The sequence below is a fragment of the Manacus vitellinus genome, unplaced genomic scaffold (genome assembly GCF_001715985.3).
Source record: "Manacus vitellinus isolate BGI_N305 unplaced genomic scaffold, ASM171598v3 scaffold_62_pilon, whole genome shotgun sequence".
NCBI lineage: Eukaryota > Metazoa > Chordata > Aves > Passeriformes > Pipridae > Manacus > Manacus vitellinus.
The window spans coordinates 1,208,348-1,221,869 of NW_021940704.1; the positions used below are offsets into that span (position 1 = coordinate 1,208,348).

The following is a 13,522-nucleotide window of genomic DNA, read 5'->3' on the forward strand; positions in this document are numbered from 1 at the left end:
TACCTCGTTTCCATCTCTAGCTCTCCAAAGACACAACAAGATGGGAAGGTGAAGGCCTTGTCCATGTCTCTTCATAGCTGATCTTCTAACATGGAACAAAACAGCTTTGGGGGGTCCATAACTGAGCAACCTGGGCCAGTGGAAGGTGTCTCTGCCCGTGGCAGGGTGTGGAACTGGATGGACTTTAAGGTCCCTCCAACCCAAACCGTTCTGGGATTCTGTGACCGCTGAAGACGGGCAGCTGGATACACGGAGTGATGATCCCTCTGCCTCCGGGAAGATCCTTCTCCTGACTCCTAAAATTATCTGGCAAATAAAATTATTTGATCAATCCATGAAAAAAAAAAATAAAAAAAAAACAAACCAAGAAGAAGGAAGGAGACAGGTATGGGCAGAGCAGAACTGAAACCAGACAGCACAACCCTGCCGTGGGGCAGCTCCGGGAAGGGAGTCACCAGCTCCTGGGACCTGCTGTCCTGGCGTGGCAGTGACTGGTTCTTATTTTTAGACCAAACCACGACTGGTGAAAGCTGCCAGCTGAGAGTCCAGGCAAGAGGACAAGTTGGTTTTCTGTGCTGAGACAGGGACGGAAATTCAGTTCTCTGGGAAGTTAAACCGACCAAATCTTGCTTTCCTGAGAAAGGAGCCACCTCAGAGGCATTGGAGGCCTGGTGGTGGCTGAACGTGTGCTGTGACCTTCCAGGGGTCACAGAGTGGACCAGTCCATGGAAGGCTGGGTGGTCCTGCCTCAATATTCCTTTCACAGGCTCCAGCATCTCTGCAGGACCAGAGATGGAATGTCCTTCCCCACCACTGGCATCAGTGCCTTGACGATGTGAGCAAGCATTCAGTTCCTCAACAACATTTTGCACCCTTGTTTCTTTTAATAAAATAAGGACTGTTACTAAAACATTTTATAAAATAACATCCCATTGCCTAAAACCTCCTCTCCCATCCCTGTTTCTGCACTTCTTGCCCTCTCCCATCTGACTGCACACACAGGTGGGTGCTCATCTCTGCCCCAGCCCTGAAAACGATTTCGCTGGAGCTCAGTTCCCTTTGGAGAAAACACAAGGATGAGAAGGGGGAAAATTTGATAAAACCATCCATGGGAGAGATTTAGGGACACATAGGGTAAGGTTTACATCCTTTACCCCTGCCTCTGGTTGCTCATTGCTGCTTCCCACTTGGAAATGAGCCTCCACCAACAGGTAACGTAACGGAAAACACAGCGAGAGGTGTCAAACATTAGCAATGACCCTGATGAAAGGCCCCTGTGTTTGGAGAGATTCAATAAAGGAATTGAAGGCTCCTGGTGTTGATCTAAGGTGTGTTTGTTTCCCTCTAACCCTGCAGAAACTCTGGCAGAGCTTGTCGAGACCTGTTTGGGTCCCTGGGAAGAATTGTGGGAATGCGACCATGGAGAGGTTGCTCCAGCTCCCAACCTTCCTGTGCTGAGTGCATGGGGTTGGTATCTAAGCCATTTTCTGGGTTGATCTATCATGGGAACTGTTCAGAGCCCAGTCATCAACCCCATCATAGATTTGGCCAAAGTGGCAGAATTGACAACCTGATGAAAGAATCCCGTAACAATTTGGGTTGAAGGGACCTCGAAGCCCATCTCTTTCCACCCCCTGCCATGGGCAGGGACACCTTCCACTAGCCCAGGTTGCTCCATGCCCTGTCCAACCTGGCCTTGGACACTTCCAGGGATGGGGCATCTCCATGACATTGCTATCACGAGAAAGCCTTTTTGTTTAAATGCTGCAAATGACAGTATTTCACAATAACATTGATTTTTTTGCCGTTTGGCTGAGATTTTACCACGATGCTCCTCTTGACAAGCAAATCTTTGTTCCACAACCTCCAGTGGAGTTGGTCAGAAGTGCCCAACTGTGTGTGCAAGACACAAGGAACTGGGTCTAAGTGTAAGGTGTCCCTGCCCATGGCAGGGGGTGAGAACTGGGTGATCTTCCTTCCCTTGAGCTGAAACATCCCTTGCCACTGGCACAGAGATGATCTAACACAGACCCATATCACAAAGGGAATGAGTCAAGAAAGGACTTTTTTGTTTTGCTGGGGTTTTTTTTTGCTGTTCCAGCAGTTGATAGCCAATATTAACAAACCTCACCTGCCTGGAAAGGTCAAGTAGTTTTTCAAGTATTAAAGTATTAAAACATGAGAGAAGTCCCATGTTGTGGGGCGTCACCACAGGCTTAAAGTTAAGCCTCTGCTGGAGGGTGGTGGAGCTCAGCTGGCACTTGGATCCATTTATTGAGGATCATGGGATCACAGACTGGTTTGGGTTGGAAGGGACCTTAAAGCTCTTCTCCTTCCAACCCCTGCCATGGGCAGGGACACCTTCCACTAGCCCAGGTTGTTTAGCTGTCCTAAGGTATGTGCAGGGAGGAGGGCCTGACTAAATTCCACTTCCAGATGCTGGCACGGGCCGGGAAACCACAGGAGGCTGGGAATGCCCAGCTGTGCCCCAGGGGAGAGAACAGCTCCTGCCCGGAGCCCTGAGTAGAGGGAGAGGTGGGTTTGCAGGGTCAGGAGGCTGCAGGGGGAAGGGGAGCCCGTGTTCAACCTGCCAGGGCTTTTTAATCGGGAGTCTGGGGAGCTGCTTGAAGGAAACAACACCCGTCACCTGGAGGCAGAGTAAGAGCTGCTATTTCTGGTGGCTCAGGAGTGCAAACCAAACAGGAGGATCAGATGGACAACAAGGGCAGAGCCAAAGCAAGCAGAGCACGGTCAGGACTGCAGTTGGTGTTTACATGTCAGCGGTGAAGCGTGGGAGGAATCCAACCCCGAGGCTCCCAGTTTGGCTGCTCAGGCCCCACAGCAGTGCTGGGAGAGCAGGGGGGATGTGGCTTGAGGGAGTGCTCTGTGAGCAAGATGCTCCAAAACAATGCAAAAGAGGGAGAGAAGGGAAGGGGTTTGTCTGGTGAGGTGGGACTATGGCTGTGCCAAGGGAACAATCTCCCTGCCCAGAGCAGGAGGGAGGAGAAGGAACAACGGTAGGGAACTGGCAGAGACCTTCCACTTGGACACTGCCTCCAGTACAGGGAAAAACATTACAGAAAACCTCAAATCTGTCACGCACCTCCCAGTGTTTTGAAGCCTTTGGGCCATAACTCATTGTTTTCTTTGTTGAGGTTTGTCTTTATTGAGTGAAGTTCCCTCATCCCTCACTCCCCATGGACCTTGTTTGCTTTGGGGGAGAGGAAAGTTCTATTCTCTGCTCTTGGCAGAAAACTGCTGCCCCTCCACAGCCCATAACACAGGTCCACATGCCTGGGGACCTGCGTGGGGACAGCATGTCCTGGGCCAGCCCCCCCTCCTGGGGCAGCAGCACTCAACCCCTGGGCAAAGTGTCCCTGCCCTTGGCAAGGGATGGAACTGGATGATCTTTAAGATCCCTTCCAACCCAAGCCATTCCACGATTCTCTGAACCCTCTGCAGCTCCCAGCTCGGCCATGGCCATGGATGTTCCTTTGCATGTTGGAAGGAGCTGAGTGTCCCAAGATCAGACTCACCTGGGCCAAGCAGGGAACAGCTGTGAAGATGCCAGAGAAGGAAAGGGGTGAGTGACCTGCTGTAAACCCTCTGTCAGAGTTACACCTTCCAATATTTATTTCTTCCTCCAGTGCTTGGTCATGGAGCTCTGCCATTTCTGGAGGGTGAATAGCTCAGTGGAGATCAAACGAAACTCAAAGCCCTTTCCTTACGTTCCAAAAAGAGGATTTATTTAGTGGATTCTTAGGACTCTAAAATACACAGATCTGAGTGTTGTGGAAGGGGATACACAAGTAGCCAGGGCCTTCACAGTCCACTGCACTTTGGAAACACTGGGAATTCCTGCAGTAAAGCATCACTCCTGCTCCTGCTGGCATTCCATGGGCAGGTGTCCCAGCGGTTCCAGGCACTTACTGAGGATAAACAAGAAATCACCGCAGAAAGCTCCCAGGAGAGGCAGCAGGTGGGGAAGTGCTGCTGTTCCCAAGGAGGTAAGAGCTTGGTAGGAGAAGGAATGGCTCTCCCAAGGCCGTGTGCTCCAGCAAGGCATGGGACAGATGCTGTTCCTTGGCTCAGGGGAAGGTTCCTTTGGTTCAGAGCACTCTGTTCTTCACTCTCTCAAAGATCTGCATCACTTTTCCTGCTGGGATGCAGCCTTCCCGCACGATGGTGATGCCACCTTCCCACAGGAAGGATGTACAAGTCAGGATAATCCCCAAAGGGTGAAAGAAAGGGATGGGGGGATAAAGGACTATCTTGGAGCAGCAAAGCCGCCCAAACGCCCAGAGCACCCAAATAACAAAGTTGCGTAAAAGGACCAGAAACTTTGTCAGAAAGTGAAACCACCGACCAGCAGTGAGCCCACTCTTTGTTCAAGGGTTTGCTTTTCCACTCAGCCCCTCCCAAATGTCAACCCAGACCCAGCTGACGACACCTCAGCTCGTGCTGCTGCGTCATTGTGGACGAGCTCCCGGAACACCTTCGTTCCCGTGGTCTACCAGCAACACCCACCCTTCCTTCCAGAGACATCCACCCTCTCACTTTGGATCACTCGTGCTCTTACAAGGCAGATCTCGCTTGCACAACTGTGTTTCTCTTCACTGCCTTGTTCTCTGTCAACACAGAGGTCCTCCAAGGACATCTTTTGTTTGCTTCTCTTCATCAACATGTTTGCAAATGTCCAGGCGCTCAAGAGCTGTTACTCTTGGAGCACACTGTGCTGCCAGATCGATACTCATGAAAGGGATGGAAACACCCCAGGAGAATGCAATTGCTGGCACAAAAGGGTGGTTCTTACACTCACTTTCATCAATCTTTGTGCAGTTGACCACAGTGGATGCCACCACCTCATCAGATTCTCCATCACAGAGAACACCCTCCAGCTTATGGCCGAGACGCCTGCAGGGAGAAAAAAAAAGCAACAACGCTTCACAGAACTTCACATCACCCTGTGCTGAGCTTCCCCTCCATGCAGGGTGTCCATCACCACACCAACTCGCTGGGCACCACGTGGCAGGGGTGCCAGTGCCCGGGGTACTCACGAGATGACCATGTCGTGGTGTGTGCTGTCCACCTCCCCGCTGGGGTTCGCCGACGTGATGGCCAAGGGCCCCGTCATGTCGATGAGGTGCACCAGGACTGTCAGGTCAGGGACTCTGATCATGATGCTGTCTTGAGTTCCCACCCTGCTGTAGCCTGCTCCGACCCCTTGAAAGACAGACAGAGGCAAGGCTGGCACAACAGCTGCTGTGGCATCAGGGCAAGTCCTCCTGCTTCCTTGGCGAGTGGCCCTGCTCCCTCCACACCCTGAGCTGTGAGTCTCTTGATGTGTGCTTCACTCTGGAGCACAAATCTGTGACAGTGGTAAGATTTTGGGTCTAACTAGAGTTAGGGACAGTAAAATTGGATTTGGGACAGTAAGGTTTGGGGTCTGACTGGATGAAAAGGAAATGATTCACGCCTGGAGACGGCACAGCTGTTTTTATGGACATGGGATCTACCTATGTCACAAGCTTAGTTCTTGTGAGCACTGCCCACCCTCTGCCATGTACCCCTGCCCCTTAACACGCATAATTCCTACAACTTCCTCATCCCACACTATTTCCATTGATTCCCAGAAGCCAGGGCTGAGGTGAATCATCCCACTGCCCACAGTGCTTGCCTTTGTCCATGTGGTGGGAAGGAAGAGGCAATGAGCAGGGAGGAGCCCTCTCAGCTCATTGATGCTCCATCCAGGGTTTGATCATTCCTAACAGCGAGGGGCTTGGAGGAGGTGACCCTCCCAGGCTGAGGAGCCTCCCTTGCTCCTAGTTGAAGAACTCATCATGCTGGCTGTCACTGTTAATGAGTCATTCCAGCTGATTAACACCCTCTGCTAAACATCTACCAAAGCATCTGAGAGCTCCAGAGGCGATTCCTCAGGACAAAATGAACAGAATCCCCCCCCATCACGTCCAAAAGGGTGTGTGGATTGCAGACCTGCTGTGTTGAAAACATGAAAGAGGGAGAAAAGGACTGTCCTGTCCATCTCACCCAACTTCTTCAGCCACTCTCCTTTCTGGATAATGCAGCCGACGCCACCAGGGTAAACATTTTCCATGAATTCCCAGAGCAAGGGGCTGATGGGGGGAGCAGCTGCTCGCAGCTGGTCCAGGTTTGAAATGAAGATGCAGATGGGCTTCTCCTGAGGCCTGTCCTGAAAAAAAAAAACAGGGAGAGAGGAAGGGGAAAAGTAGATGAAGAGACAAAGTTTGCCTTGACAACCTCGAAGCCCTCTGGGATCCTGATCTGTGGGCTGCCCAGGGACCAGGAGCTCCGGGCAAGCAAGATGCTGTCTCTGCACAAAATGTTGGGCAGAGGAGGGGACCAGGCTCTGTGACTGATGCCACAGCTCAGATCTGCATGTGCAAGTTGAAGAAGAGAGAGAACAGCAGCCTGCCCTTGGGATCTCAGCAGGATGCATCCAAATCCCCCACTTTAGACATATCCATTGCAGGGACAGCAACGCTCTGCTCAATATCAGCATTTTTAAGACCTTATACACCAGGGACCTGAGTTTTTCCAAGCTTATGCTGGTGCAAATCAAGGTCAAACCTACCAATTCATGATGGGACAATGCACAGAGGGACCCAACATCTCCAGTACCACCTCTGAAGCAAATTTGCTGCAAAACGAACAGTGAGATGGAGGGGAAGTAAAACAAGCTCACAAAGCAGTGTCATTTCAGTCCTCAACTGACATCAGCTCCAGTGGGGCCAAATGACTAAGGAGCTGGGCATGTATTTACATTCTGTTTATATTATCTCATCTGCAGGGAAGGTTAACATTGGCACCAGAGCAGCCCAGAAAAGACGGCCTTTGTTGCCGCTGTTGGCGCTCGGTGCCAGCTGAGATCGTCTGTTATGCTTATTCCTCCAGGCTAGCCAGGAAATTGCCTCATGGAGCACAGACAGGCCCAGGCTGCAAAAGTTGTGTTGAAGGTGCAAACTTTGTGGCCGGTTCCAGCACTGAATGTCTCCAAAAGTCTGGGGAAGTTTAGCCCTGGGATTCTGATTCAGCACTTCGGGAGACAGAGAGGACAAACACAGGTTTGGACCTGTCTGTGGTGAGTGTCGGGGCTGTGCCAGCTTGGAGCTGGGCTTTGCCCTCCCCAGGAGGGCAGGATGGATCTGCCTGATTCCCAGTGCCCTGTGCCCAGAGCAGAGGGGGCTGTACCCCAGGTTGCTCAGTGCAGAACGTGGTCCATGATGTTCTGGTGTGGCTGCTCAGGAGCTTTATCCATGGTCAGTTCTAAGTCTTAGGACAACTTGAAACCAGGGGCTCCCCTTTCTGCTTCTGCATGAACTCATCTCATTGCAGGTACAATTTCCAGGGCAGGGGCAGAGGAGGGGCAGAGACTGAGCTCTGCTCTGGGGCGACCAGGGACAGGACCCAGGAATGGCTGGAGCTGTGCCAGGGCAGGGTCAGGTTGGATCTCAGGGAAAGGTTCTTCCCCCAGAGGGTGGTTGGCACTGACCAGGCTCCCCAGGGCAGTGGGCACAGCCCCAAGGCTGCCAGAGCTCCAGGAGGGTTTGGCTGATGCTCTGGGGCACAGGGGGTGACTCTGGGGATGGACCTGTGCAGGGCTGAGGGTTGGACTCCATGATCCTTGTGGGTCCCTTCCAGCTCAGTATATCCTGTGAGTCTGTGATCTATAGGACACAGATCCAGGTAACCAGCCCTGTGTTCACACCTTGATCCTGTAGACCTTCTCGATGGCTTGGGGGTGTTTGCAGGAGGCTGCCAGGGCATACACGGTGTCCGTGGGGACCCCACACACGGCCCCCGTGTTCAGCAGCTCCGCGATGGTCCTCAGGCCACTCGTGCAGTGGGACTGGGGGCACACACAGGGTGGGGGGTCCTGGGTGTCCTTCTTGGAGCTCCCGGCCTGAGAAGAATCAGGAGGCAACAAAGACATTACGGTGGGAAGAAGGAAATATGTGAACCAGGGGGTGGGATTCACCCAAATGCAGGTGGATTGTGCTCCCTCGGTAGTCAAAGGGCACAGGCAGCACTTCTAGGGATGCTTCACCCAAAGTAGGTGACAACTGCAGTTAATAAAGTCCAAGAGACAAACTCAGGGTGGAGTTCAACTCCTAAAATCAGAGGAGATGAACCCCACCCAGCACAGCGACTGCTTCCTGGAGAAACAGCTGCTCTCCAAAATGACTGAGGAAACTCAGAGAACCCTAAACCCAGAGGAAGATCAAGTTTCAAGTGATTTCTCATGAGTCTCCTGTGGTTAGAAACACTGATTTTATGAAAATGTTCCTCTGCAGCAGGAATCTGAGCCTTCAAATCCATCACCCCAGTGAGGGGGGACTGCCTTGGTCGGACACAGCAGGTGGTAGGAGAAGTTTGAAGTTCATAGATGCAGGGGGGAACTCTTGCTGTCCAGTCTGGGGAACTTTTAACTGCCCTGCTCCCGAGGCTATGACATTTAAAACTTAAATCTGCCAGGAATTCTTGGATTGGAGGTGGCTAATTCCACAGGACATTCCTTTTGGAGCAAGGTAGGAGTCTTGTAAACACCCCTGCCCTTTCTCCAAGTTTCCATGGCCGCTATTCCTAATGGAAGAGAGCTCGTTTCCAGCTCCTACAGAAATGCTGTGACCAGGATTTCGAGTGGCACTAAGGGATTCGGAGGAAGGGAAATTCCATGGAAACCTGAAGACCCCAGAATATCCCTTCCCAGCAGGGAAGCTACACCATCACACAAAACATGTCTTACTGTGAACAGAGGAGGTCCCATCATCAGGAGGTCCTTCCCAAACATGCAGTTTGCCAGCGATGCTGTTGCTCCGTAGAAGCAGAGGATGCTGAAGATGCTCAACACCACAACTGGAAAAAAAAAATGGAATCAGAGGCAGGAAGGGTGATGGAGTCACTAGCCCTGGAGGGATTTCACAGCTGTGTGGATGTGGCACTGGGGAACAGGTGGCCTTGGAAGTGCTGGGGGAATGGTGGGACTCAATGATCTTGGAAGGCTTTTCCAACCTAAATGATTTTATGCTGCTGTGATTCCACTTCGTGATGATAAAATGGTAGAAAAGCTTCTGCTAAAGGACCCTATGGAATTAAAAATAAAATTTCTACCTGCAGCAAAGCCAAAGCTTCACCAGAACTGCAGCCAGTGACACCAGTGGCACATTTAGCCCATCCCACACCTCAGCTGCTGGGAAGTAGGACTGTACAGAACCTCTGGAGGCTGAGCTGATCCAGCAGGATCAGCCACACCTAAAGGTTTGTTTGGAAGCTCAGGGCCCTGGGGCTGAGAGGCTCAGTCCCTGTTGCCTGCACACACCAGCCTTCAAAGGAACCCTCTCTGCTTGCTTCTTTCCACACTGAGCTTTCCACACTTCTCCCCAACCCAGGACCCGCTCACTGCACTCTGTGGGAAGGTTTGATGACCAAGTTCCCCTAAAACTCACTTTCAAATGGCAAAGGGAGGCTCTCCAATGTAAAGAGCAGAAAACAGATGCTCAAGAGCTCCATTGCAAGGGTCACACAGAGCAGCACCACGTTAAAAGAGGAAGCTGTGGAAAGAAACACAAACAAAGGGCCCCACATCAGAGCATGGCCCATAAAATGGACATGGAACAGCAGAAGGGTTCCTAAATCAACTGAATCTTGTTTGATTCAACTGAGCAGCCCATGATCTGGTTTCTCTGGTCGAGGAGGAGCAGAGGCATGGCCATGGTTTGTTCAGCCCTCAGGTTTCACGGGACACGCTGCCAAACCCTTGATCTGCCAGTACACTGTGCTCACATGGAAAACACTCCTCAGGCAGCCAAGTAGATCCTGATTTACACCAGCTGGGCTGGAGTGTGACTGTGGATTTGTGCCAGTGGCCCAGTCCATCAAACACTTTCACCTTATTTGAACCTTTTATTTTCTTTGAGATGTTCTTCTGTTCCCTTGGGACTGTTTTTTCTAAGCCCAGATCAGCTTCTGTTACTGGCTGTGGGCAAAACATCTCAGCTGTTGCCTAATCGGAGTGACAGGAAGAGCTGAGCCTCCCTCACCTGTGCATTCCCACCACAGAAGCACTAATGACCTGACCCCAAATACCCCTCCATAAACAATCCCGTTGGTGCTGAGACTCACCTAGAACGATTAAAAAAGCATTGAGCACCAAAAAGGCAACAGAACCAGCGGTGAATCCCTCAGTGTTCCCTGTGCCAATGTTCAGCAGGTGGCCTGAAATAGGACCAGCACATCTGGTTATGAGCAAACCATGAAGAGCACGACAGAAGAATGACAGAAGGGTGACAGATCTGTGGCTGGAACTACTCCAGCTCAGACTAAAGGATGGTGGCCTCCTAAAGAAAACCTCCTGCTGCTTCTGCAACGTGAAGTATTTGAGGTATTAACTGGAGAACTGGTGGTGACCATCCAAAAATAGCTGATGATTTTACCTCCAGCTCATAATCCTCAGGGTCTGGCTGAACACATCAGCAGCTCCTGCCACACCTCTGGAGGAACAGCTTCAACTCTCCCCACAGGTGCTCATTTTAATAGGGCCTGGCACGGAGGCTGCATGGACACACTGCCCACCTGGAGCCAACCACAGCTCTCAGAGCCCGGGCTCAGCATTCTGAGAGCTTCTCTCATGGCTGTCACCAACTGCGATGAACTTCTCCAGGCTGCTGAAGGATAAACCCGGAACCTGGAGCCTTCCACTGCCTAAAAAGCATCTCCTGAAGCATTATTGTGAGATAACAGCCCAGAGACAGCCTCACAATATTTTAGCAGGGAGATCTTGGCCTCTGTTGGAGTTGAAGACACTCCTTGGCCCCCTGCAGCTGTGTGTACCAAGTGCCTGTGGCAAGTGCAAGCTGGGACGTTTGGGCATTACAATTTTGCGAGGAGGAAACTTGGTGAACCTGACGGGACTGACTCTCCCGTCAGAAAGAAGGAACTACGTGGAATCAAGCAATCTGAATTCCCTAAAAGCATCCCCTTTTGTAGCGACCGAGCCACCCGGGCGCCCGGCCCACGCGTTACCTGCCAGGCGCAGCCACGCCCAGGCCGCCCAGAAGGCAGCGTAGCAGAACGGGAGGACGGAGCCAAACCTCCTCCCTCCCCAGGCCTGGATCCTGCACACGTAGAGCTGCCCCACGGCCCCCGGGATGAGCACGGAGGGGATGGAGAGCTGCTGCCTGCCGGGGTCCCCCAGGCCGCCCTGGATGGCAGAGGCCGCGGCCAGGCCGTTGCAGATGTAGAACAAGGCGTCGGGCACGGCGGCGCCGGTGCCGCCGGGGAGCTCCTTGGTGCTCGTGAGGAGGGCTTTGAGGGCCACCAGCGCGGTTTGGAGAGCCGAGCTGGACACGGCCTGGGCGCCCACCGGGATCAGGGCCTTCTCCCCGATGGAGTTGATGAGGCTGGCGAAGGTGGCGTACAGGGACAGGGCCGTGCAGAGGCTGCAGGCGGTGCCCAGGAGGGGCTGAGCGCCGGGCAGCGGGATCTGATGGATGAAGGCCGTGGTGAGGATGACGAAGGAGGCGTTTTGCAGCGTCTCCAGGGTGTCTTTGTGGGTGGACATCAGGAACAGCGTGCAGGCGGTGGCCAGGAAGAACCACCCTCCAAACATTCCCAGCCTGCTCTCCTGAGCCCGGGGCAGCCCAAGGAAGGCGGTGAGGATGAACTCTTCCCAAGACATCACCAGCCAGTAGAGGCTGTGGACACCAAACTTGGTTGTGTGGTAGGCGTCACCTCGGAGGTAGCTGTAGAAGCTGGAGAGCAGCTGGCAGCTGGAGATGATGGAGATCCACACCGCCCCGACACAGAAGGTCTTCACGTAGCCAAAGAAGTAAAAGGCGAAGATAAAGGGCGACACCGTGTCGCAGATGTTGCCCAGGGCCATCGGCTCGGCATACTTTGTGTTCTTTTTCTTTTCCTCCCCGATGGCCTTGGAGGAGCTTTTCTGTGCTGACCCCAAGAGCAGGACATTGAAGAGGGGATGCCCAAAGCCTGGAAGGACGTAGCGCTGCGTGATGCCCTTGAGGAGCAGAGCCACCGCCCCGTACAACCCGCAGGTGACAATGACCAGCTCGATGGCCCCCGACACCACCAGGGCCCACTGGCAGAACAGGGCGACCGCCTCGAACACCAGGGCGAGGGCGAGGGCCCCGAATATGAAGGGCATGACGTAGTTGACGGTGGCCGAGCAGAAGCAGAGGACGAAGGAGATGGAGATGTAGGCCACCAGCCCGGCCACCGCGCTCTGGCTGGTGGAGAGCTGGGCCGCGCCGAGGGGCAGGAGGTGGCTGCCGTTCCCCACGGGCAGGGTGGTGTTCTGTGGGGAGGGGTAGGCAGCTGACACGATCCGTGTGGCCCCGTAGCTGCTCCACAGGGCGGAGAAGGTGAGGAAGGCCGCGCCCCCAAGGTGGTCGTACTTGCGGAAGGCGAGGAATCCTGCCAGGAGCTGGACGAAGCCTCCAATCAGGACGAGGTGGACACCTGAGGGACATGTGAAGTGGTCAGGTGTGAGGCAAACCACAAAAGGGCTTGAGCTGCAGGAAGCAGGCCCCACAGCCTTCCCATGAGCAGCCCTGGGGCCTCTGCCTTCCCCTCTCTTCCTGCCTTTAGGTCAGATTTCTGTGTGGGCGCTGAGCCCCTTGGCACGCTCGGTGTGGGGAGCAGGCCCAGGAGCAGTTTGGGGGTAGGAAAGTGGCAGGGAATGGCACAAGGAAGGTTTGGACCAGACTCTGGGCAGCGGCTGAGGAAGGAGGAGCAGGCCACCCCCAGGGGCACACAGACAGCCCATATATCCCCAGTAACAGTGACCATCATCCCACGGGGATGGCTCTCCAAGAGTCCCTCCTGCCTGGTGCCGCCAGCTTGGGCGTTCAGCTCCAACCAGCCCCCACGGTGTCCCCCCGAGCAGCACCACCCACCTGCCAGGATGTCCTCTGCCCCTCTCGGCCTGAGGCCGCTCTGAGCCACGGCGAAGTTCTGCAGGCAGAGCAGGAAGGCGCTGACCACGTTGCCCAGGAGCCCCAGCACGGCCGGCTCGCTGTAGAAGACGGCGGCGAACCCCGCCATGGCCCTTCCAGACAAAACAAGAGCGTCGGCCGTCGCCCCCACAACCCCGTCGGCGTCTAGACTGGCACTGCTCGGGCTCCCGGCCAGCCTTCAGAACCGTGCCCCTGCCCCGAGGAGGGAGCAACTGGTGACAGGCTCAGGTGTTTCCATGGTGCCTCCCCGCTCCTCGCTCCAGACAAAGGCTCGATTCAAAGCACCACTTTAGGTGCCTGCTTTCCGGAGTCCTATCCAGAAAAAACACACACAGGCCATTTAGGCTACAAGGAGTTCTGGCAAAAACATGTTTAGGTGCCCCAAAGCGCTGCAGGTGGTGGGGATGGTTCCTGTCCCCTCTTGTCCAGGCTGCTGGAGATGGGGAGGAATGAATAACCCAACGTGGACGGACAAACATTCAGGCGAAAGCCACAAGGTATTTTTGAGC

The 13,522-nt window shown here is 53.8% G+C and overlaps 1 protein-coding gene across 1 annotated transcript; it reads right to left on the reverse strand.

Annotated features, from left to right (window-relative positions):
* Nucleotides 1-3,770: 3,770 nt before the first annotated feature.
* Nucleotides 3,771-13,101, reverse strand: LOC112841307. The gene is made up of 9 exons (XM_029963754.1): nucleotides 12,954-13,101; nucleotides 11,062-12,639; nucleotides 9,486-9,590; nucleotides 8,786-8,895; nucleotides 7,748-7,942; nucleotides 6,049-6,211; nucleotides 5,058-5,223; nucleotides 4,820-4,914; nucleotides 3,771-4,195 (listed from the first exon to the last, which is right to left on the reverse strand). Exons 1-9 carry the CDS (start codon nucleotides 13,099-13,101, stop codon nucleotides 4,110-4,112), a joined length of 2,646 nt encoding a protein of 881 aa, XP_029819614.1. The 3' UTR covers nucleotides 3,771-4,109.
* Nucleotides 13,102-13,522: the final 421 nt, after the last annotated feature.

Bases quoted from the DNA above. Each gene is read 5' to 3' on its own strand.
- LOC112841307 (XM_029963754.1), bottom strand. From the start codon at position 13,101: ATGGCGGGGTTCGCCGCCGTCTTCTACAGCGAGCCGGCCGTGCTGGGG. The intron at 12,640-12,953 runs GTGGGTGGTGCT...TCTGACCTAAAG, and splicing joins GGCAGAGGACATCCTGGCAG to GCAGGAAGAGAGGGGAAGGC. The intron at 4,196-4,819 runs GTGAGTGTAAGA...TCCTGTGGGAAG, and splicing joins CTGCACAAAGATTGATGAAA to GTGGCATCACCATCGTGCGG.